The following is a 25,852-nucleotide window of genomic DNA, read 5'->3' as shown; positions in this document are numbered from 1 at the left end:
GAAAAGTGATTTGTCTCACTCACAGCACACTTGGCTGAACAAAGGATTCCCCTCCGAGTCACATCACAAAGCCGGACTGTGACCAGGCTGTGATTGGTGCAAACTGCGCTTTTCATCATGTGATTGGTGCTTGGCCTTCAGGCTGTGGGTCTGTGAGTCAGCCCCTTTCTCCCCCATGACATGAGGATAGGGAGGGCAGAGAGGGAGAGAGCAGAAAGGTAATACTCTGGGCCCAAAAAAGGTAGTTAAAACTGCAAACAAAAAAACAAAAACAAAGGTGTGAGCAATGACCTTCACAAAGTCATCAGTGCAGAGAGGTTTATGTCCTGCATCTAGTGCTAGCTAGCACAAAATTCACATTACCTCTTATTAATTTTATTCAATATAAGGAGTTCTGCATGAGAGACGGTGAGGTGATGTCTTCAGGGTGAGACAGTCATCAAACCTTCAAATCCGATGAAGATTTTTGCAAAGGAGCACCAACACCAGGATTTTTTTTCTTGGATGTCCTTAGAAGACCCTTCAGAAGCATCTTATGTGCTGTGGTTGAACTTGAAAAGCTGCTTAGAGACAGTTTAAGGGCAAAACAATTCATTTTTGGCATAAGTTGTCATGTTCTGAGTGAGACTGGCCTGGAGAGGATTACAGCAAATGGAGGAAATGCCTGATCATGCATACCTGATTTCATGCATCTCTTTGAATGGATGTCTGGGTTCCACTGAGGCTCTAAAAACTTAAAAGCAATGCAATTTAAACATTACGGTCTTTCTGTGTACATTACAACATTGAAGATAATCAGATTCAATGTAGAAAAAAAAAAGACTTCCTGTTAGTTTGAAGACACTAATGTTGAGAGGACCCTCACTTCTCCGGACCAGTCGAACACAGAAAAGTGCTTAATGGACAGAACCATTGCGCTGACTGAGTGTCAAACAGCCTGCCGAGTCCAAAGGGAGGAAGAACAGCCTGGAGATTCCCTGAAGAGCCTCAGCTACAAAACGTTAGAAACATTGACGATTTGAGAATCTCATTGGATTTAAATGTGTTTTGCTTGGGACATAAAAACAATAAAATCTTATTTAAATAATTAAGATTGATTTCTTTACTACAGCTGGAAAGTAAAGTCCAAACCCAAATGACCTAAAATTCCAGTCAATGTAAAGAGAAAACTTTAATAGAAAACAGTGTAAATATACAAAAGATACAGAAAGGGAATGCTAATTTTTTTTTTTTTTTATTCCTTTAATTTTCTCAAAAATATCTGTATAAACAGGATTTTTGTTGTTGTCAAAGTCATGAACTGTTTAATCAACCCTGGGATTTCAAGAGATTAACAGAAGAAAAAGACGGGCAGTTACGTAGGAATCCTCTTTACATTTCTTATCGCAGCTTTTGCAGAAGAAGGCAAACGGTCTACAAGGAGTTTGTCTCTATTGATAAACCCATGGTTTTCCATGTGTGTTTGACTTCTGAAAGTCGCAGGAGCACAGGTAAATAATGACAACGAATGGAGCCCTAGCAGCAGGGTGTGCGCGCGTCCGTGTAATTGTGTGTGTTAAAAGCGTCTGTAGTAGCGGTGGGGGGGCCCGTAGTGCATTGGAAGGTCCATCACATCCACATTGTGGTGGTGTGGGTTGTGGAGGTTGTGATGGTGGTTATGAAGATTGTTGTTGTTATTGTTAAGGGGGGGCAGGTGCTGCAGCGGGGGGACATATGGCGCGGGGGGCAACGGGCGCACGAGGACCTGGTGGTACATCCTGGCCTGGTTCGGGGCTGGAGGGTAACGGGCGCGAGGGGGAATGAACAGGGGTGCTTGTACCGCTTGGGGGTGGGGTGGTGGTCCTGGGTTCGGGTTCTGGGGGTTTTCGGGCGGCGGGCCGACACGGGGACGCTTGGTGTCCTGGATGGGCTCTGGCGGGGGGCCCACTCTCTTCCCTGAATTATCTGAGGAAAGAAAAAAGAAACCGCAGGAGCAACGATGGCTGGGGTTGATGGTCGCTGAGAGGAGAGATGGGGGTTGTCATCCAAGCGCTCTGTCCTCACCTGCACACTTCTTATTCAGCTCTGCTTCTCCTTCCCTCTGGATCTCCTGAATGATGCGCTCATCATCTTGCTATAAAACAAGTATACATAAACAGATGAAGATACTTTACCCCTTTTTATTTTTTTATTGAAAAAAAATAAAAGTTTTGATGTCAAAACCCAAACATCAGAAAAATGACCAGTTGTAGTAGGGCATTAAAGGTAGATTCTTTAGATCCATATTTTAAACATATAAATTTTATTTTCAAGTTATTTATTCATTCAGTTTTGCAGATGACTGGCTGTATATGTGTATGCTAGATTTTTTTTTTCCCCCACATCCACAGGTCAATGTAAATTTTTCTGTGGCCTCCTTTGTTACTTTCCTGTAGGAAATTTTGAACGGTGTCCCTTTCTATCTGAGGATTTTACATCATCGGTCGCTCACATAATTGTCCTCGGAGCCACATTCTCAATCGCCTGCTATCACACTAGGAAGTGACTATAAGTTCTGTCTGAGAGCCGTCCTCCTGTTGGTGCAGAAAAAAATCTGTATCAAAGTATACTAAGAAAGGCAACAGCATAAGTTAAGATACTGTGGGCTTAGCATCACGATCTGCATTCACAGCATTTTCTTCCTGGCCTGAGGAAGACTCCATGCGGACAGACGTCTGTAGATGCTAATTGTTGCCGTTGTGTGATACGGAAAGAAAATTGTTCACAAACTGTTAAAAGTCCCGAACATTTGGAATGCAAAAAGGAAAACTCATGAGTAATGATGAGGCAGCAACAAGGCGGATTAACACTTTCGGAGTTTTGTGGTGAAGCCTGGGAGACACACTTGGCCACATTGGTGACTCTGTGGAGCGGCGGGAGCGACTCCAGCTCCTCCTGCAGGAGGCTAATATTTTCTGTTGTTTGCCAGTAACACAGTGGCTATGTCATTGTGGGCTATGTAAGGGGCCAGGTGGTCAGGGTCAGAGCGTAGGGAGAGTCAATGGAGGTCTGTGTGTGTGTGTGTGTGTGGGGGGGGGGGGGGGGGGGGGGAACCACAGAAGAATGCTGGACTGGATGTCCACCAGGAGTATTTAACCACAGTATGTTTCCAGCCTGGTGGCAGAGCTTACAGTACAACACATGACAACGGTATCTGTATTAATTACATGATACCCAAGCAACTCCCCCTGGGTTGTTATTAGCCACTTATTATTTGTATCATGTTTTTGAAAGTGTCTTCTCATGAGCCTAAATCTGAGTTTGACTTGTTGATTTTATTTCATGTCCAAACTCTTACTCAACAAAATTGATATTGTGTAAGTGTGTGAAAGCGCACCGTGGGATCGGTCCAGAGGGAGCACTTGCGGCAATGTCGGCATGGCGCTCCCGGAGAGCGGGCATGTTGGCAGAAGTGGTTGTAGCCATTGATGGGCGCTCGGCAGAGGTAGCACATGAAGCCGCCGCAGCGGCACGACATCCGATTACAGCCCTCTGACTTCACCAGTCCCATTCCGCACTTCACACACTTCCTCACCCGGGCTGCCGTCATGCGCTCCTCGCTGCAGCAAGCGGAAGGTGGGGAGACGGAGCATCATCAAAAAACAAAGCAGAGCAGGCATTGGAGACAAACATGGCCGCACCGCTGGAACACCTGCGAGGGCAAAGATGGTCAAAACTTCCTGCAGGTCACAGCTGTGTTTTATTTTTAAAGTCAAGGAGAATCTCGACTTGGGTAGAGATTTGGTCTGAAGGTCGGAGGCAGGATAATAACAATGTAGGATACACAGTAATAAACGTTTTCCCCCCTGAATTTGATATAAAGAAGCAAATCTTTTATCACAAAGGATTAGATTATAGACTAATTAAATTGGGTGCTTTCTTTCCTTCGACTTGCACAAAAAAGCATGCTTTAATTCATGCTCAAGCTGAGACAGCTCGTCTTCATAAGTGGTAGAACATATTAGTTTAAGCTGTTAACTGGAAAATGTAAATTAAAATGAAAGAAAGAAAACTGAAATCTGTCAATATCTGAGTCGGACAATCAAAGGTAACAATGAGAATTCACATAGCAAAATTGAGGGCTTCCTCTCTTAAACCCTGTTGTTTAAGTGGTGACTTCTTTATTAGACATTCTGACATTTTCTTTTTCCAAAATATCAATAATTTCTCATTTCACCATGCTGAATGCTACACATACACATAAAATAAAGGCTTGATTGCAAAGTTTCCCTGGACTTTGTCCTAAAATAGGATACATTTCATGTCCTGTAGCTAAACTTGTCATGAGTTCTGAAATTGAATGCCATAATTCCTTCTTGTTCTTCAACTTTGTGAAGTTGCCATCCCAGTATTATGGGTGTTTTTTGTTCACCATCATCCATGCGTGGTGAGTGCCTTTAGCTGCTGTGGTTATCTATCACAAAGGGCAGTTAGAGATGGTTCTTAAGTCACCACTTGTTATACCGTGTGGTATTCATTGTGGACGGTAAAGAATTTAATTGTACAGGGAAACATCTTTCCTTACAGTGCCTGCGAAAATAAACACTGTATCCTTGAACCACTTTGTTCTACATCAGGTCTTAACCTTGAGTCACCATGTTCTTTAAACAGATTAACACAGGAATAAACAATAATTTTCACCCAGTTTTGATTTCTGGGTCAAATGCTTTGTATCAAGTGTTTTTTCCAATGATGTTTGCTGTAGTTTTATCATCAACCCAACGTGACTTTGGGCTACAAGGAGTCAAATGGCCCCTGCAGGCTTAAAGTTCCCTGTGGTGCAACAGATCAGCTACTGTCATCACACAGCTGCTGCCGCTGGGATTCAAACTTTTCTCCTGCTGTTTCTCAAATAGGTCACAACTGCCATCAGGAGCACAAGAAGACAGTCTCTTCATTGATCCTTCTTGTTTTCAGTACACAAATCAAAACTACGAGACCAGGTCTTTACATTCAGAAACAAGGCCTGCCAAAGAAATCAACACTGTAATAGCAATCTTAACTAGAGGTTGCAATATAGCAACTGAATAAGACTATATGTAATCTTGTAATAATGTTTTATTTGTTGTCTCAGTAAAATGCAGAAATCCCTTTGACAATTTCAATATAATCTGTCTGGGATTAATAAATCTATTGCAAGCGCTGTTTGAAATATTCCGACCTTCATTGGAGTCTCAGCTGCTACAGCTGGGGTGGACTAATATTATAATATTCTGCTACAACAATCAGGACAGTCTCCTGATCACTCCACCAGGCCACTTCCTCCCTCTTTTAGCACCAGGAAATGAAAAGGTCTGTTAACTGGTCAAAACAGGAACTACTGCCTTGACCTTCACAGGAAGCAGACAGCCTCTACTTCCTGGAGTGTTGTCCGCAACACTGCGTTGTTTATCCTACATCCTCTCTTGTCAGTCCAAGGAAGAGCAAAGAAACTAAAGAAAAGGACCCGGGACCACAATGGCTCCTGACCCATCTATTACCCACAGCAGAAGTTATATGTATCAGCCATGACAAGCTATTTCACCAATTTAAAATATTTGATTCTTACATAAGTATCAATAGGAAGATTCAGTCAAGAGCCAGAAACCATTTCATTTCATTGAACTCTAAAAGTGTGACACATTAATGCATGCAAAATAATGCCTGAGGAAGCAGATACAATCTTGTAACGAACATAATCTGAATGTCTGCCTGTTAAAACCTTAATGAACATGTTAGTTTCCATGGAGCTGGCACAGATGTACAAGTTATGCAAGACACCTACAGAGCCACAACCCATCACTGTCACACAAGGCTGGCTTCGGAATTTTCCTTTTGTGTCAATCTGGAGGGCTCATCTCTTCTTTAGTTTGAAGAAAATGACCTCTGTGATTTCAACAAAGCAGTTTCTCCCCAAACTTTCCGAAGTATAAGTAATTATACTTTTATGGAGTAATGGTCATTAACTGCAATGTCCCTGTGGACAAGCTGTTTATATCTTTGTCTTAGTAGAGATTTGTCCAGATTCTAATTTTTTTTAGCTTTCGTTCATTGAAAATGAATATTTGTTCATACAGTTTTCACACAAATGGATGAATCCCTTCACTTTCAACCTGTGCAATGTGTTGTTTGTTGTTTGGAATATGCTGTGAGCGTTTAAGGACTATGGAAGAGGGCATGACTACAAAAATAACAGGATACGCATTTGAACAGTCAATATTTAATCTGTGTATTATATTTATTGCATTATGGGTTAATAAAGAGGCCTGTCATTCACAGTGGATAAATGAGAACAAAATGGGTCAGACTATCTTGGCGTGTGGGGACACTTACAAGAGCACCCTCATGCGGATCTCATCTCTCTCCAGGACTTGCTCACATGTCTTCCCCACATGCTGCTTCCACTGGACATGACACTTTCGACAGGTTTCCTACAAATCACAGACACAACAGATGACAAAAGACTATATTAATTATATGCTTATGTAACATTTATTTCTCATGTAACATTTATTTTTCTGTAATTGGATTATACAGTGAAAATTTAATCACCGATGAACCCAAATTTGTACTTCTTTTAATTATGCACCTTCAGTAATAACTGTCATGCAGCTTTAGTAATAGCTAAACACACAGGGTTTCCTGCATGCATATTTCTGATTTAGATGCTGCTGGTGCTGTCACTGCAGTGACTTGGACTTGCGCGGACAGTTAGGTGTGGCTCTACGTGCAAATGTGTGTGACTGCAGTGAGATTTAGTCTGACTGCGTGGTTGCCTAGAAACAGCAACTCCATCCTCCATGCTCCTTTACTGTCAGCACAAGACATTCAAGCCAAAACCACCCGCTGGGCAGACATCACAAGCGTGTGCATTCACAAACGTGCGCGCACGCACACACACACACACACACACATGCACACGCACACACACACACGCACACAGAGTAGTGGTTGCCCCGCTCGCTAACCCTTAGCTAAGTGGAGTCATCATAAATATTTAAATCCCTCATTCAATATTTAAGAGGGAGGAATATGGCAGTTGATTGCAGTGCCTCGTGTCCTGCCATCCCTTTTTCCCCCACTTGGAATTATTTCTCGTGTCTCTCGGGCCATGACATTCCCAGCTGCGTGCACACAAGGTCAGCCAGAGGGTGGAGAAACCACAGGTTTAGAGCAGTTACGCTTTACAGAGATGCTAAATGCGTTTTTCAGAGAAAAATGTGAATCCACTTGAGCTAGCTCACTGTAGCTGCTTCAAGCAAGGGAAGCACCCTTACAGAGCCAAGTCTAACATCAAACAGATGAGGGGCAGACTAAAAGAATGAAAATGTGAAGGCATAATTTGTAAAGGGAGTGTCCGATGGAAAGATTAGTTGAATGTAGTGTGCCTTTTAGTGTCATGATTTCAGAAAAATGGAGTCTGTGGAGGAGGGGAGGAGGGGTTACATGAGAGCCACAGAAGAGAGTCTGGAAATGCCGGAGCAGACAAAGACTGCAGGGAGAGGCAGTGGGTAAAGGAGTGTGGTGAAAGATCGCTCCCCAGTGGTTACCTCCAGAGCAAGGAGAGAGACAGAATGAGGGGAAGCATGACACTGTCTGAGACCTGTTGGTTACAATGTGGAGAGGCAGGAACACAACTCAGCTTTTAGGCCACATTTGTGAGGTTTCCTCCCATGTGACACCAATTGGATGTGGTTCATCGACATGTTAGGAGGGAAAATCCACTTTGAATCAGGTATTTTAGATCCTTTTCAGGCATTTCTCTTATGTGGGAAAAAAATGTTCGATGAATCAGATATCTGCCACTCTGTCATTTAAGAGGACAGATCGGATATTGCCTGTCGACGGCAGCAGCACATAACTCAAATTGTTAGGGTTCCCTGTGTAATTAAGAAGCCCTGCAAATGTTTCGACAAGCTTCAGGACATAGTCATAACAGCAGGCTGACCCACGCCACAGCTGCAGGATGGATCTGTCTGATGTGAAATCCCAGAAATTTACAAGCACGCACGCACGCACACATGCACGCACACACACACACACACACACACACACACTAGTCATTCATAAACACCTCTTCCTGCAGAACTTCTTGCTGCAACTCCATCTGCATTATGCTGCCCTCCCTTGGGTCCTACCCTCCTGTCCCCCCCTTCATTCAACCCTGCCTCTCCTCTCTTCCCCTGGATCTCTTGAGATACAAGCCGAAGCTCTCCTTATAAGGCATTGCGAGCCAATTGTACAGCCTCAGATTGGAAAGCGCACTGAGTTAGTGTGTGTGTGTGCCTTTTTATTGCAGGAGTGGTCCTTTACTGCATTGAGGATGTACACTCAGAAAACAGTACAAAAGCCCTCATATTTCAGTTTAATGTAGAAACTCAAATATTCTTTGTTGAGACGCCCCACCCCTGGAGCACCAATGTTGAGAAAGAATCTGGTCATGATGGGGGAATTTCCTGGGCTGTAATTAGAAACAGTGACATCACAAATCTATCTGATGGAAATAGTAATCTCAAACAGTGGAATTAAAAGAGGGGCAAAAAGCAGTTTGTAATGCTCCTGCAAACAGCTTAGCTGTGATCAATGGATTGCCAAAAAATGACTGAATACTATGTGCACATCTATAGCTTAGGTTTAAGTTAAGATTAATGGTTGGACCTGAAACAAGTCACAAAAAAATCTCAAACGGAGAGCATTTCATTTTTACAATGTAAAACTTCCCTTATTGCCAGCAGCAAACCATGTTTAGGAGGTTAGACATGCCGCTGATGCGTGGCATCATATTTTCAAAAGTCTGTTATAATAGCTGTTCTTTGTCAGACAGATTTACTTCAGCAGTGAGACTTTACTGTGACCACTGCTGACATCCGTACTGTTGAATGCTGTGATACTGTAATTACTGTGCACCAAGGTTCTGCCATTAGTTTGCTGTTAGTTTGACAAAGAAAAGCTGGTAATATTGATGGGATAATCCTCAAATGATAAAATGGATTGAAAAAACACGCTTGTAGAAAGATTCCACTCTCCTCTGTTGTAACAGTTCCTTCCATGGCCTACATTTCACATTCCTCTGCTTCCATGAAGTGATCACAGGCCTGGAACAGGCCAGTCCAAGTGTCCTGGTAACCACATGTGGAATAAATCAGCAGTTGCGTGTGTGTGTTTCTGTGGATCTGACAGAGCCAGGGGAGGGGAAGAATCTGGGTCAAACTTGATCTGAACCACATTTGAAATGGAGGTGGAATAGTGTTCAACCAATAACAAACAAGTAACGGGACAGTGAAGTGTACATCCAGCCAATGAGGCAGAAGTGTGAGAGAAAGTGGGTGGCCCTGCAGAAGTGTGTCAGTTACATAATGACAGCCCCTCCCTGGTCATAGACTGCAGGCCATGGGACTGATGGACCGGTCAAGCTGATGGTTTGAAAAATACATAAAACACAAGCTAGTCTTTTTAACTCCAACATGGACTGTGTTTGTGTGCGTATACACATACAACGACTAACACAAACACATGCACAAACAGATGTACATACTATTATTTAATGTGTGCTTAAGTTCCAAATGAAGACATTTAACCATAAAAGGGGAACAAAGGAACTAGAGAAGGCTCACACTACAGTACTCACATCCGGATTCTATGCACACGTTTGACAGGAAACATGTTTTCTCAACTTCTCCCACAAAGACTAAAAAGAGCATAAAACCCTGCACTCACAAACATACTGGAACCTCATAGTTGACCTAAATCTACAATTGCCACTTATTGAGACACTCAGTTACAGAATATGATTTGTGTTAAGTACGGTAATAAGATGCAGCTGTTCAATAACTTCAGCACAGATGGCATGAACATGGGGCCCCTCCTACAGTCCATTGGTGGAATTACACAAGGAACACCCTTCCGCCCTTATCTTTTGATGGATGTAGCTTGGGCCCCTGTACCTTCTCACCAACATCGTCCATCTTCCCAAACAGTCAGGAGTTAAAATCTCCTTAAAAAGGCATTAAAAGGGTTAAAAAGTGCTAGTGGTGCTTTATAATATCTTTTTGCTTTGTATGCATGTATATACTGCAAATACATAGTACCAGGTGTATAGAATAAGAATTTGATTTCCCACACAATTTGACCACACTTAATAAAAAATTGTGAGTTTGAAAGGAGTAGTAGTACTTATAGTGGTAATCATTGTGATAGTAATAGTAGTAGTAACTGAACCAGGTTTCAAAGAGAGCAAGCACTGTGACTTGCAACATATTTCTGATGTTACTAATCGGTTTCCTGTTGATACACTGGCTTGTCAGCAAATTAAATACTGACCTTAACTTCATCATGGTGTACTCTGATCGCTTCCTGATTCATCCATGGTGCTTGTGTGTGTGTGTGTATGCGCCCGCTTTGGCAAAAATCATGTTGGTTTTTAGACCAACTCTGGCAGACAAAAACATTCCTCAGACAGAGGGAGAAGGCAAGGACAACAGCCAGACTTAGAAAGAGGAGGCAACATTTCCAGATGGAAAGGTTTCATCTCCATGGAAATGTTCAACAATGTTTTCCCTCAACCATATTTTCATTTCTATCTCATGTTTGGTCTACACAACATAATTAATGGTGAGGAGGACAGTACACTCAGGGTTTCATTGTGAACGCAGCTTATTCTGTCAAGAGTGACTGAATTAATTATGACTTGTCCTTGTAAATTTAAATCTTCCCTTTTGTGATTTACCTCTAACAGCCAGATTCGATAGTGTGAGGGAGTGCAGGACTGACCTTGCGGCACCGGGGGTTGGGACAGCTAAACAGGCACATGCCTTTATCCAGCAATGCCGGGAAGTTGCAAAATGGACATCTACAAAACATCAGAAAAGGTGAAAAAGGAGTCAACCAAGGTTAAGAGGACATTTATAATCCTGGTATGAACAACATTTTTCCATTAATGGAAACGACGGCCAAATACAATGTCAGGGATCATTCTTATCAAGAGATGAGAACTGAAATGCTTATGTCAAAATTGACGGAAACACGTATTTGCATCTATTAGGACTGCAAAACGTGGTGTGACAATTGTCTCGAACAAGACTTTGTGTACTCCACAGGAGGTGATCACGCCCTGCCCACCCACACGCACACACCCACGCACTCATACACACATACACTCACCTCACTAATTCATCAGCACAGGTGGCAGCAACTGCCTCCTCTGCTTGCCTCTCATAATATTTACAGAGTATGTTCTCTGGGAGGACCTTATCCAGCTCACACACAGGGTAGGAGCAAGGGCAGCCCCCCTCCATGCAGCTCAGCTCAGACTGCAAAATAAATAGACGTGCACACAAACACACATAATTTGAACTTTATAGGAGATAAAATATGATGGTCACCTTTTTAAGAACTTTGAAACTGTAGATCAGTATTTATGATATAAAGGATTAATGTGACTAGCATTGCAAAATGAGTCTTGGGCTCCTTTATCAAGGTTTTGGTTTGTGTTCTGCAACCCAGATGTCAATGACTTTGTTTTAATGTCCCTGGTTACATGTGACCAGCATTCCAAGGCTCATTTAAGGATTCTGTAGGTGTAAGGCTTCTTTTTGATTTACTGTGAAAAAACGCTTTTAAGTCGATGTTGTAAAAACTGCATTCAGTAAAGACATTTCATGTGTTGTAAAATAGTGTTTGACATATGATTACATATTTTTCAAATAGCACTGAATCATTCTATGGATCTACTGAATCTTATTTATAACAGTTTACAATTCTGACTCCATCCATGATATGTGACATCAACATGTACATTAATCTATGTGAAGCAGGTCAGAGGTTGCGGCGGTGCTGATGTGTTTTCATTTTAACTGCACTTTTAAATGTAAAACCTCCGTCCACTCATTGATTTAATCACCAACACATTCCTCAATTTATCTCTATTTATATAAACACAGCTGCCATCCTCCTCAGTTTTCTCTGTTGAACTCTTCAGTCGGCAACATCACATTTTTCTCATGTTGCAGAATAAGCAGATTGGATAAATAATTTACAACTGATTAATAATGTTGCTATGTGTTTTTAATCTTACAAATAAAGGGTAAATGTCTGGCTTTTGCATAGAAACGGTCATCAATAGAATATTTTTATGTTTCAAATCCTACAAAAATGCAGAAAACTTGTAATTAAGATGTGTTTTTTTTCTTTAAGTGAGATGTTTTCTTTAAAAACATGTACAAACCTTTCCAGAGCCAAATACTGCCTCCTGAGCATATTTGACTAGGCACTCTTTGCAGAACAGATGGCCATCTGAACACTGCGTCATTTTCTCAAACGCAAACTCCCCGTAGCAGCAGCCACACTCAATTAGCTGGCCATCCTACAGACAAGATTGGAAAAATAACATATTTGATGTAACTCAAACGGTCCCATAAATTAGCCGCAAGGTCAAGTCTCTCATCCTGGAGTGATGGCAAAGCTGAGATAAAAGGAAGCAATTTTTCTTCACTAAAGATGTGAACATTTGCTGGCACAGGCCCCTTCTGTTTCACTGGTGTGTAACACCAGCCAGATGAAGTACTTGAGAAACTGAGATAAACCTCTGATCTGACAGGTATGGAAGGGTGGAGTTTGAAGAGCATAGTACTTCTTTTTCAACACAAATACCCATTTATTATCAAATATTTTATTTGAAGTTGATCGTGCACTATTGTTTCACTTGTTGATTAACTTCATAAATTGTGCCCCCCCCCCCGTTTAAGAATTTTCCAACTTTGTGCAAATTGTTGTTCTTTAAATATTTGTATTTACGAAGCTGTTTCTGAACCTACATAGCTTCAAGTAATTGATTTGTTTCATTTGAATGTGATTGCTCTTTACAAGATTCAAAGTGGAGAACTTGGTTATGGTTGTTTGCCTCTGTCATACAGTCACAGTCTAAATCCAATGAAGACAGCAAGATTAGTGTTTTTAAGACACATTATCATGTCAAAGGGAAGTAAAACTCCTGTCCTTTGCCTACCAGATTTATTGTCTTTCTTCTAATTGTAAAAAAAAATGAAAATTCAATTCTTCTACATGAAACTGAAAAAGTGGCATTTTAATAAGCTATACATTTTGGATTTAGTTAACTTTTTTCCCCCCTTCTTCATAGATTCCAAGAAATTCCTCAAGTCTTCTTCAGATTGTGTTCACATGACCAGGATGGGATGACTGACCTACATTCGGGTTGACAAGTCTAACAACATTACATCATGTCCTTCACCAACACAGACATAACACATTGAGTGTCTTCAATTGTGACTGTAGCTGTGATTATTTATTTTAGTGTTTGCTATATAAAGCTGGACAAGCTTGTAAACTTTAAAGATGTTTTACAGAGTACTTTCTAGACATTTTTTTGTACCATGATTATGGACAGAAAATAGTACCTTTTTATATTCATCTTCATTGACCTGCAGAGCAAGGAGGAAGTCCTCGTGCTGTAGACCGAAAACCAAGGGAAAGGCAATAAATTTCACCGGGAACAATGATTCTCTTCGATGGTGAAAAACAGACTGGAGGTTTAAGATCCGACAGGTTGTTTGGATCTTTTATAAGTAAATAAGTAAGTACAATTGAAATAAATACCGAAAGAACAAAAACAGGAAGATTGCCTCTAAGGAATTAAACATTTTTTAAGTATTGTGATAATGGAAATGAATAGTGTCACTGCATTCAAATAGAAAAAGTTGTGTCACTCCGTATAGTTAATGCTCTGTGGGCGGATGAGGAGAAAAAACTCTGAATGGCAAGAATAACAGTGTGCTGTCAGGATATGAATACCTCTGCCCATTCCTTGGCTTTCTGCTGAAAGAATGAAAGCTCCTTTTGTACAGAAGCCTCCAGATTGCTGTATGTCCTGCAGTAGCGACGATCGTTCTCTAAAAAATACATCCTCCTGTTAAACTTCACAGAACCTGGTGGAGGAAGCAGTCTGGTAAGTCATAAAGCCCAAAAATGAATTTGAGGCAACATTCAGATTCTAAACCAAAAGCAACCCCACACCTCATTTATTGTATATGCTCATATTCATCCTGGCTGGCCTGGCTTTAGTTTCCAGTGTTGTGTTCTCACTGAACTTTTAGTGGCCTCTGTGTGGGCCCCGTTGTCATGGCATTGACATATTTTACAGGAAGTCCTTCATTTAGTTATTATCAACATAACAAACAACTGAGTACAGGCAACCCATTATTGAATATCACAGCAGGCCTGCTCAGTGCTGTGATACTGATGAATAATACACCATTTTAATCAGAAGACATTTATCACATAGTCCAGTGACAGAAGCAGTAATTACGGCCACCAGGAGTCAAACTATATGTTATTGCTTCCTGTCATGTAGGATCAGCAGCACATAAAATGTACTATGTTTCTTTGAACAATCATTTGTTTGCTGTCTTGTATATATTTAAGGGTGATACAATGGATCTTGAGCTCTTTAGTGAAACTCAACAACAAAAGTCTCACAGTAAAGATAAAAGAATGCCAGCAGGGCACCATCACCATAATGAAGTCTGAGTTTACAGATACACAAACTACTACTTGCACTGCAAGCACTAATGCGTATGCAATGTATGCTATATGGTGATTTCAGCAGGGACATGGGCAGAGAAAAAGGTTATAACTTTGCTCACCATGCTCGAAATGAAAATCGACATAGCAGCGCTCAGAGGAGGTTCTACTCCGCCGTCTCTTTCCTAAAGGATCACCTGAATCTTGCCACTTTTTCAGAGCTTCACATAAGGCCTGTATAAGATGGAGTAGGGGGTAGTTGAGATAAAAGTGAATGGCAGCTAAAGTAGTGATGATAGATGACAAACTTTAAGGACAACAATCAATGATACCTTGCGTGTGATTGCATAGTGTCCCTTCAGGGCATTAAGAGCCCATTTGATGTCTTGGCAGCTGATCATCCGGAAATCTGCCATGAGCAGGTCGGCAGCCTGCATCACGGCCTCTGGGCCCACTGCACCCAGCTTGGCATAATCAAACAAGTCCTCGGTCACCTGAACATAAAAAACCGCATTGATTCATAAAAACAACTGAGACCAACATTAAGTGTAGACATGAGGCACGATTGTAAAACACTGAATGTGTAAGATCACACACCACAAGCATGATCTGCCAGCAATACATGACTTTTATATCAAACTGTTAAATGTATTGTGGAGGTGTGCATTTATATGCCTTAAGACAACCACACTTACAATGTGGCTAACTATTGTTAAATGCCCTGAACTTGCTTGCAAAAGCCCAACCCAAACAAAACAAACACCACCAGTTAAATCACTATAGTATGTGAGAAGTAGTTGTTAATCCACTGAGTCAAAGGAAATGTGTGTTTTTTAGTTTGGTCTGAACTGAGATGCCTTAACCCTCTCAGGCTCAAATTAAGTTGTAGTTGCAGGAAAAATCTGATATTTGGCTGTCGCAAATCTGCAACATCTGCCTGGAGAAGGTTAAGAAGGTGCACGTGAGATGTTGGCTGTGCGAAATGTTTAACACCTCATACACACACCTCTGCATTTGTGTCTTCAGACTCCAGGAAGATGCTGGTGGGGGCTACTGTAGCTGTTGCGGTCTCTGTCTTTGGATATTCTGGGTTCTCCAACAGCAAGTTACATATTCTGGAATTACAGTAAAAGGAAAGCTGAATTTAGAATCTAGAGACCAAGTTTTATTAGTGTCTTACAAACAACAATAACAAAAAAAAAACAACTTCATATATAAATTCTAATGGTACATCTGAAAATATTAAACTTTTCTATCAAGTTGGAAAAAATGTCTATCGAATAAGATAAACCTCATAGTTTAATGTTCATACTGTTCAATGTAACAGTGCACTTTACTGCTTTGCACTCAAACTGAGTATACGGTTAATTTCATGTCACTATGGGATTGTGAGAAACAATCTCGATTCCTCTGTAATTTCAGTACATGCAGAGAAACGGACAACAAAGCTGACTTTGATAAGCCCTTTCTATGCGGAACATAATTGAAGAATGTTTAGTATTTTGAGAAAAGAGGAGAAATGTGGATAATAAAGACCAAATTTCAACATTAAAGCTGTAATGTAATTTTGAGAATAAAGCCTTGGAAAAGGTTGTGACTTTTTTGCCATATGGAATCATTGGTAAGAGACCTACATTGATGTTTTCCTTGTGTGGCAACTAATTCACACAATTAATGAATGCGCTACATTTTGTTGTTGTGTGGATGGAGGCCTAAAGAACAAACAATGTCCAAAAAGTGATTGCAAAAAAACTTTATCATGTGTACTTTGAGAGGAGGGGCAAATACAAACTAACAGAGGACCAGAAAATGCACACCTAGAAAATATCCCCCGTTTTTATGCAAATAGTATAGGATTTCAACAGGTATTGATGCAACATGATGAGCAATAGAATTATTTCTATTAACAAAATACATTGGGAGATAAAGTGAATGCTCTTACACATTCAAGTCTTCAACATTATTCTTTTGGATCACTTCTGCTACATAGGCTTCCTGGACATCTGGGAAAAGATCCAACTGCAGGGGACACACAACAGGTTAAAAGACAGTGCCAGAGAAGACAAACAGAACAGGGATATGAAGGCTAAAGTGAATAATTACTGTACAGTGAAAAGAAGTGATGTGAATTCAGACTAACTTGTGTATTGTGTAAGGAGGCTACAATAGCTCCAATGCTTGCAGTATGTATATGATACTTACAACACCAATTATTAGGGTTCTAACATGTGACTGCAGTTCAGGCCTCTCTTGTGGCACAGAGGGACCAGGCCTGGCATCCTCGATTCTGGGCATATCTTCTGGTGCAGGAGGGACAGCCACAAGAGCTGGTAAGTGGTTGACCCGCTCTGGGTTTGGGACCAGTGCCTCACCTCTGTTGTGATGAACTGATACTATGGGAAGTGGAGGAGCTGGAGGATTCACGTTTACATCAGGCACCCTGAAGTTGAGATTATATGCTGACGGGACCATGTTAGAGGCACCGGCCTGTGGTTGATGATTAGGAACGGCCACCCCAGGTGCTTGACTTCCAAGGATGATGCGGTGACCAGCCTCCGGAGGCCCGAGTCTCTCTGGGGCTGCAGCTATTAGCACTGTGGATGGTTCTACTGGTAACAGATGGGGAGGTAGAGGGGGTTGGACTGGAGTCTGACCCGGGGCCTGGGCTAGGGGCAGTGGTGTTATCTGAATAAGATTGCTTTGCATACCTCTAAGTAACGCTGGAGGTTGTGTTACTGAAGTAGTGGCTTGACTGTTTGGCTGTTTTGGTAGGACAACTAGCTTCACCTCCCTCAGTTGTATGAAGTTGGGTTGTGGGGTGGCAGCTCCAGTGAAGTGATTCTGTGTGGATGTACCAGGCTGAGGCTGTGTATCTGTATGAGACTGTGGCTGGGGCAGAGCCTGTGAAGATGAAGTACTGGCCTGAGGATTATCTTGTTGCTGTGTACTGGATTCAGACCTCTCCTTTGTGGAAGCACTTGATACAGTCAGTGTAACTCCACAAGAATGTGCAGCACTGGTAGATGAACTCATCTGGGGCTCTAGCAGTGAAGGAGCAACTGGGCCAGCTTGTAGTTTTGTGAGTCCAGATGTGCTAGGCTGAGCAGGTTCTTGTAGATGAGCTAATGATGTGGTACTAGTTACAATGTGCCTGGAGGTAGATGGGGTTTGGATAGAAGAAACTGCTGGGACCACTGCTGCTGTATGTTGTGATGCGTCATTCTGTTGCTGTGAGTTTGAGTTGGGTTTTAGCAGTGTGTCTGATGAGGGACCAGGTCGAGGCTGTAAGAGTCCTGATGTCCTGACAGCAGAGGATGAAGGATTTGTGTCTCTGGATGTAGAAGGAACTGAGTCAGGATCCCCCGACGTTGCACTCCTTTCCCCGACAACTTGGATTAAGTTCCGTGAGACCACGCCCCATTTTGCTGCTGGTCTAATTATGTGTCTGCGTGAAGGAGTTTGTGTCTACAGGAAAGAACAGAGAAAGCATACTAATAGATCAATGGAGACCATTGTGTCAACTGTGTTACAAGTTGTCTGACAACCTCTTTTCTCTTTTACTCTGATCCCCTTTAATTCTTCAAATTTGTAAATGAAGTAGTTTGGCCATAACGTGAAAGTTGTCTATCCTATGGTGTTTAATATTGAGTCTGAAATTTGCAAAACATCTCTCCCGACCTGTTTGTGTCAGCACAGGTCTGTCTCAACACATATTTATTCCACTACAGTCAACAAAAAACACATCACATTACATACTTCAGAAGCCAGGCAGTGACTTCATCCTCATAAAGAAATCTCAAGGGGAAACCCTATCTTAGTTTAATGGAAGGAAACTCCATCTGTAAAATGAACATATCCAATATTTATCAGTAAGAGCAAAGCAGTTCGGTTTTATTGCCAGATCCTAATGTTATCACTGATTCCAATTGCCAGTAGATAAGCAGTGACAAGCTAGCTCTGAGATTTGTTGTTGTTGTTGTTGTTTCAGGGAGCCAAAGGACTTTGAAAAGAGAAGCACGCCAACAGCAGCAGTGGTGGAAAATGCAAAGGAATCAACTTCCTACTTCTCTGAGTATATCTGAGTCTAGAGGCATAATATTTGGCCCACTGCAGAGTTTGGTGTCCTCCCAAAGTTTTTAACAACTGACACTTTTCTCTTTTCTCAGCTTCAATGTTCAATATTTGTTACAGGGACATTAATGCACATGTGGGAAAAAGCCACACTGTTTTATCTTGATATATTTCAAACTACTGCCATTCATGTACCTCCCCCCACAAATGTATCAGTGGTCGCTGGGCAACAGTGGATTGCACAAATTAATGTGCATTCTTTAACAAATACAATAGGTCATAGGGCTTTATTTTTGATTACATGCCTATGGGTGTCCTAGACAACTCCAGCTGTGTGGTCGATGCGATCACAACCATTGGCACAGGAGAACAGAACAAGGAGCTAGAACACTGTAGTAAGCATTCAAAGGTAATGGTGATGAAAGTCTATTTGTAATTATCTTCAGCAAGTGGGGGTATGGCCAGAACATATAAATAAGTGCAAAATCAGTACATCTTTCGCTTTTACAAAGCTCTGTGTAATTTTCAAAGTACTAGAACATCCTGAGCTAGCTGTTTGCATGCTATGTGACTCTATGGTTAAGTTAATAGTTATGATATGCTAAAAACCATGATGTAACTTCATGATGTAAACATCTTTGAGCAGGTCGAAATGTGATTATGAACTCAAATATTTAACTCAAGTATTTTTGCACTATTTTCTATTAACACCATCACCTATAAATACAGTAGACTTAGTAAGTGTGGTATACACAAAAGGGATTTAAAGAGCACTCTTCATCACTCACCTCCACTATTCTGATATCATCGTCATCAGCATCATCTGGGACGAGAACAGGGCTTCTATTTACCACTGTCACAGTCTCCTCATCTGAGTCGTCAGAAATGGTGATCAACTCCCTCTGACGGCCACAGGAGCCTGCACATTAATGTTTATTCATATTACCATTTGAAGCTGAGTCAAAGTATGATAAGTATGTTTTGATGCATCTAAGCTGACGTATATTGGAAAAATGTGACTGCAGAAAAAATCAACGGTCAAATTTGGGTTTATCTATATCTTTTTGGACAGTTATTAGAGATTATTAGAGAGTTATTAGAAAGTGCAATTCTATGTCAACACCAATTATCATACAGGAATCTTGAAAGCCATTATTCATACCACATCCACTTCCATTGTTAATACCATATCAATTTTTTCCTCAATTATTAACTTTTTGTGTCAGTGAATAAACCATTGGACAGGTATCTCTGATAACTGAGACTGCAAATTACTAGATAATCACTGTTCACTGCAGCCAGTCAATCATCTCAGATGTAGACAGTCTGATGAGGGTCAACACCTTGTTATGCATCAATACATCTTGAGTCAAAACATTGTTTTTACTGGATTTGATTAAGAAGCAGCTTCAAAAAATACTTTAATTACTACCTTTGACACCAACCAGACCTATGAGGAATGAAATGAAAAGTAACAAAGCAGCAATCCATGAGTAACTCAACTTCTAAGTCCACTTCATGACAGGATGTAACACTTGCACCTATTCTTCATCTGCACTGGGTTCTTGGTGATTTTAGTGAAAGTAAGTATATGTATAGTATAGTTTCAGGATTTATTCTTCCAAAAAGACTTGTCTTATTAACAGCATAATAGAACACTTGTTTCATTTTTTCATTCACTCACAGTCCCACTACTTATCCAGGACGAGGTCATGGCTGCAGCAGGCTTGAACAAGTCGACCCACAAGTCCCTAGCCTCATGATAAACTCTTACAATTCCATAATAACCCCAGGGTGTTCCTATTCAGACAGAATGCATAATCCCTCCACGATGTTCAGGGTCTCCTGCGAGGTGAACATGACCAGAATCCTTCTACAGGCGGTACCCGACTGACTTCCAAACTGACTCCTTTAATTGCAAAAGATCACCTTCCTCCCCATACAATTCTTGTTCCGTTCTACACTCTCATGAATATACAGTACTCCTTCAATTTTGGTAGCAACTCTATTCCAAAATGGAGAGGATTATTAACCAATGTCCAGGAAAGACATGGCATCTGACTTCGAAGTGGTCACTCTCATCTTGATTGCGTCGCATACGACTACAAATTAGCCAAGTGCAAGCTTAAGTTCATATGAGACTGAAGCCAATTGGACCACAATGCCACTGAAACCCTGCTGATCCTGACGCCCCCATACCAGACATTCTCTTCCCCCTTTACCGAAACTAGAGATCCTGTTCATGAAAACCACAAATTGAGACAAAATGCAGGCCTGGTGAATCCAAACACTCCTGGAAATGTGTTGTGCCAAATATGCAAACAGCATTCACTCACAGATCAGATGGCGTGCAACTGCAATTCTGAAGACACAATACATTACACACATTTGGCAGACACTTTTAACCAAAGCGACTTACAGTGGTAAAGCAGGGGGATTGAACTCAGGGCCTGATACATGCAAAGCATGCGCTCTACTACTGAGCTACAAACAATACAACACTCCTGCAGTCCCTCTATTCGTTCTCAGCCCTGATGCTTTACTGGTGCTGAAACCACGAACCAGTGACTATGTGTTGCTTTTTCATGTTTGCTCTACCGGGAAACTTAGGTCTAGGCTCGGCCACAAGGCCCAGTCACTGGCGAACTCAATGGCCAACACCTGCTTACATCTAATTCCATTCCTGGACTAATCTATCAATGCACTCTTGGCAATTTCTATCAAGACAAGAGAGCACAGACAATGCATGAACTCTCTCTCCTACACACGCGCACTTACGGGCACGCGCACACGCACACACACACACACACAAATCAAATAAGGTAATTAGGGACATATCTGAATTAAACCTCGAAGATGAACTCCTCTTGAGCGCCACTGGAGGGAGTTACAGTTCAGTGCATCACACTACAAAGTTATTGATAAGCTCCTTTTAGCAGCTTCAAAGTGCATCTACCACAGTTCTATCAATAATTCCCTGTTCAGACCCAATTTTAAGGTTCATTTATTTTGATTCAGTCTCATCAGCTCACACTTCATATGTTGATAAAAAGTATTGATGCATATAGCGCAACACTCTCTTCTTATCTTACCACTCTAAAAGATTGCTGACTCAATTTAAATCCTAAGTGTCAGGGTTTTTTCTGTTCCATATCCATCATATTATTGTATTTTCTATGTTATAACAATTGAGCTCATATTCCAGAAGCCCTGTCAATGAGCACCAGAACAACTACTTCCTGCCAACATAGTAACCCATTTCCGATCCTCTGATGCCACAGAACTGTACCCACTCTCCCCTGGCATTCCTTACCAAAAACAGATTATTTTGACCCTTATGTGATTGTATCCAAACAATCTCTGCCAAAATGCAAAGACACTAAATGAAAGCCTAAAACGCAAAATGATTATATTTTTCTGAAACAGGTTGCTGACGGCTCCCTTTAAAACATCAAGCAGGTAAAAAAAATATGAGGGAAGAAGGATATTACAAGCTGATATATGCTAAAAAAAGACTTTGTACAAGTAATTTCAGAGAGTGAACGAACCTTGGCTGCGGTGGACGTTGAAACTTGCCAGGTGGATGACATCATCATCACTGCATCCATCTGCCATCGTGACACCGAACTCTGCCTGCTGACTGAATTAGCCCACACATAGAATCATGGTAGGCATGATCAAACGCACGCATGCTTGACACGCCTCAAGCGCTTATGCTTTACACTCGCACGCGTGCACACACACACACGCACACAAACACACACACACACAAACACACAGACACACACACACACACACACACACACACACACACACACACACACTGGTATTCCCCCTGGAATTCACCAAATAGTTTAACAGTAACATAGTTGATATCTTGCAGCATTTCCCAAACAAGATGCTGACCAAACCCATTTATCGTAAATAGTATATTTACGCACGGCTGTGTGCAAGGGACAATGAAACAGAAAGTTTATCTGATATGTTAAATCTCACACACACATCCTTCTGTCCGCATTCATGGTTTCCTTACCAAAATCATTTGACACGAGAAGCTGAATTTTGGAGATACCCCCCCCCAACATTTTGTTTTCTCTACAATGCAGCAGGATCTGATGTGTTTATCTCAGGGGGTTAAAAATCCTCCAAGATAACATTGAAACACTCAAAAACAGCAATGCATTGTTCCAGATATACAGAAGTCAGTGTCGACTGGCTTTACTGACAGTGACTTTGCTCGGATTTTACTTTTGACTCAGGCCTTATGAGAAAACCCACATTGTCCACGTGATGTCTGCAGCCTGCTGATGAAAACAAAACCAAAGACATGATAGTATTTTATCTTTTTATATGGCAGGGACCTTACTTTGTAACCTATCAATATATGTGACAGGCGTGGGGGGGGGGGGGGGGACCTTGTACTCTGATAGGTGTAGACATCTAAGGATGTTTTGGTACGGTTTACTTGAACTTCACCATTCGAAGTTTAGAGTTGTTTGCTAACATCTAGTGAAAAGTGGATATCGTAACGCCTTACGTGATCGCGGATCATTGTGTCGTCACAATTCCTCACAACAGTCATTTCTCACCCAGCAACAGTCGCCCCTGGGCTGACGTTAGAGACATCAGCGTTACCGTTGCGAGTTCTCATCAAGTACATGACGCTGGAACGACCAGGAACTGGCATTGTTTGCAATATCAACTGCTCGACTTGTCACTATGACATTATCGTCAACATCATATATAGACAGATGTTAAAAACACCAGAGTTTGAATAGATAGTGTTAAACCTGGATGATATTATCTCGTCACACGTAGAGAAAGCAGTGGTTTCAGCTAAGCTAACGTTAATCAGCTTGGTTGGCTAGCTAGCCAATAGATTAACGAGTTAGCAGACTTCTGTTTGCATTTTTAACCACAACACCCTCCCCCCCAAAACGTCCACGCGACGTCTGGAAACGAGATATGGGAATGCTTTAAAGGGTAAAAACCTACCGCGGCTTTCTTTTTGTTGGACAGCCAGCACAAAGACGTCTTCTTTGGAGAGAGACTATCCGTGAATATGGAAACAAACTGCCAAAACAAGAACAGAGGCAAGTTCATGACGTCATGCGCACGATGTCTTTTAGCTGCGCTCGAGCCGCGGCCTTCCGGGAACTGTAGTTAAACCCGGAAAGGACCTTTTTTTTTTAGATTTAATAATAAACAATTGAATTATTTATAGTTTATGCTACGTTTGCACCGGTAGCCGGATCAGATTTTATTTTAAAATAAAGTTTTAAAATAAAGTAATAGAATCTTAAGACTGAGATGATGGAAGGGACCCCCACCCCCTCATTCATAAATGTTGATGTACCGGTAGACGTAACGCAGTGTTTTGCTTTGTGTTCAGTTGCTGCCTTGTGACTGCCCTGTTTGCAAGTTCTCTTTCGTTTGCAATATAACAGGAACGCTGTGTCATGTCGGAATTTGCCCAACTATATGTAGTGAAACTGATGAGGAGAAAATAAAAACCAGGATTGGGAGATTTTCAAACAAATTAATCTTTGTGTTTGAGGTTTATGGAGTATGTATACATTTCTGATATGACTGGACTCATAATGGATGATATGAAACAACTTTTTGATGATAACAGATGTTGGGGTGTACATTTTATTATGAATGATGATTGTAAATATAACCTGTCGATCTCTATTTCTTTCATTCTATTCCCTGATTCTTCTTACGGACACTATTGTGTATCCTGCATGTTAGCCAGCGAATAGCTTATGTACTTAACCTGTATGGGATTATTTTTTCTTTTGTTCCAATGGTAAAGCCAAGTCAGTCAACTGGATTGTAGATATGTATGTAGAAAAGAATACACGCCCACAAACTCAACATATCATCTCCATTGTATATCCTGTGTTCAATACAAAGGTACCGGTCACACTTTGTGCTCTTAACATAAGCGGGCAGTTAAGAACAGTGTCCATGTAATTTTTCTTATTGGACTTTAATATTGTGCATAAAGTAAATCAAAGACCATAATATTCAGCAAGCCTGTCCTGTACATCACGTGGGACAAGATTGTCAATAAAATGTGCATTACTGCCTTTTCTAAGGTGAACAGATGACATAAAATGCCCCCATGGTTCAGAGACAAGACGTGTGTGGGATGAGTCTTATAAAATGCAATCTCTCACAGTGATCCTTGATACTAGTTGAATGTTTTACCAAACTATGAAATTAATGTTACCACTACCTATTCATGGTTGGGCATCAAAGGGCAGTTTAGGCTCTGTTCTGATAAACAGACATCCCAAAACAAATGTATTTGCTGTCCAAACTGTACTGAATTTAGTAGATGAGGCTAAATTCCTTTACCAAATTTTCTTTCATGGATTCTGAATCACAAATAATGATTTGAAAATGATTAGATTCATCAACTGTGCTGTACCTAAGTTAAAGCATTAGCCGACAATGCAAAGACCTGTTAATATATGACATATCCCCTTCAGAGTTCAAAGACAAATAAATATCACAGCAACACTCATTACAAATAGTCCATTATCATGTGATAAATAGATATATCATGCCTGACTAAGTCATTGTTCTCCTTTAGTTGCTCCCATGCCCTGATAAAGGCAAAGGGCTGTGCCAGGGGGGCACCCAACATTAAACCTATCCCAGACCATAAACCTATGACTTAAATACCAGATTGGTCGAGGCTCAGGTTAACAACTTCCAGTGTTGCTAATAATCTGCAGGGTGCTGGTGGAGATTGGGCTACTGTGGGTCGGAGAAGGAGAGAGGGAATGTGTATCAGAGAGGGAAGAGGAAAACCCTGGGGCTTGGACTGAGAGCACAGATCTAAATGTTGGGACAATGGCAGTTGGTTGGTTGACGTGATGATTTAAGTCGTTCTATCATGGTACTTATATTTTAGGAGGTGTTTGTTAGGAATGTACTGGAGGAAAACAAATCGTGATGCATCTGAAACTAGAAATGGATGGTGTGATCTTTATGTTCGTGGTTGGAACTTCGTGAGTTCCCGCACATGTACAGAGGACAGATAATGAATAAGTTAGTAGGGGGATGCGAGGTTGGAACAGCCAGGCAGGAGGCTTAGAAGCTGACTAAAGAGCAGCATTATGGAGTGGAGTGGAAGACGACATGATGTGATTAGTTGGTGTGAGGAGAGGACGCAGAGAATAGACTGCGAAGGAGGCAGATAATTTTCTGTGGCGACCCCTGAGCGAGCAGCAGA

The 25,852-nt window shown here is 41.3% G+C and overlaps 1 protein-coding gene across 4 annotated transcripts; it reads right to left on the bottom strand.

Moving 5' to 3' along the window:
* Positions 1–1,163: 1,163 nt before the first annotated feature.
* rnf216 (ring finger protein 216) lies at positions 1,164–23,726 on the bottom strand. Of its 4 annotated transcripts, none has more exons than XM_086170872.1 (18): positions 23,599–23,726; positions 22,152–22,243; positions 19,392–19,522; positions 17,241–17,997; positions 16,735–17,141; positions 16,475–16,551; positions 15,539–15,647; positions 14,865–15,026; positions 14,655–14,766; positions 13,804–13,937; positions 13,410–13,460; positions 12,221–12,358; positions 11,158–11,306; positions 10,768–10,846; positions 6,331–6,428; positions 3,356–3,578; positions 2,044–2,113; positions 1,164–1,944 (listed from the first exon to the last, which is right to left on the bottom strand). In XM_086170872.1, the coding sequence occupies exons 2-18, from the start codon at positions 22,216–22,218 to the stop codon at positions 1,556–1,558; spliced, it is 3,153 nt and encodes a 1,050-aa protein (XP_086026998.1). In that variant the 5' UTR covers positions 22,219–22,243; positions 23,599–23,726; the 3' UTR covers positions 1,164–1,555. The 4 variants fall into 4 exon arrangements, with proteins under 4 accessions (XP_086026998.1, XP_086026999.1, XP_086026997.1 ...); XM_086170873.1 differs by having other exon boundaries at positions 16,735–17,138; XM_086170871.1 differs by having other exon boundaries at positions 1,165–1,944; positions 16,735–17,997.
* Between the last annotated feature and the right edge of the window lie 2,126 nt (positions 23,727–25,852).

The sequence above is a fragment of the Fistularia commersonii genome, chromosome 23 (assembly GCF_037954325.1).
Source record: "Fistularia commersonii isolate RoL2024-O1a breed Wild chromosome 23, RoL_Fcom_v1.0, whole genome shotgun sequence".
In the NCBI taxonomy this organism is placed as follows: Eukaryota; Metazoa; Chordata; class Actinopteri; order Syngnathiformes; family Fistulariidae; genus Fistularia; species Fistularia commersonii.
This window is presented reverse-complemented; position numbering and strand designations above follow the sequence as displayed.

Coding starts and splice junctions, on each gene's coding strand:
- rnf216 (XM_086170871.1), bottom strand. CDS start 22,218: ATGGCAGATGGATGCAGTGATGATGATGTCATCCACCTGGCAAGTTTC. Junction 13,461..13,803: donor AAGCCAAGGAATGGGCAGAG/GTATTCATATCC, acceptor TTCGGTCTACAG/CACGAGGACTTCCTCCTTGC. Junction 10,847..11,157: donor TGTGCTGATGAATTAGTGAG/GTGAGTGTATGT, acceptor GATGTTTTGTAG/ATGTCCATTTTGCAACTTCC.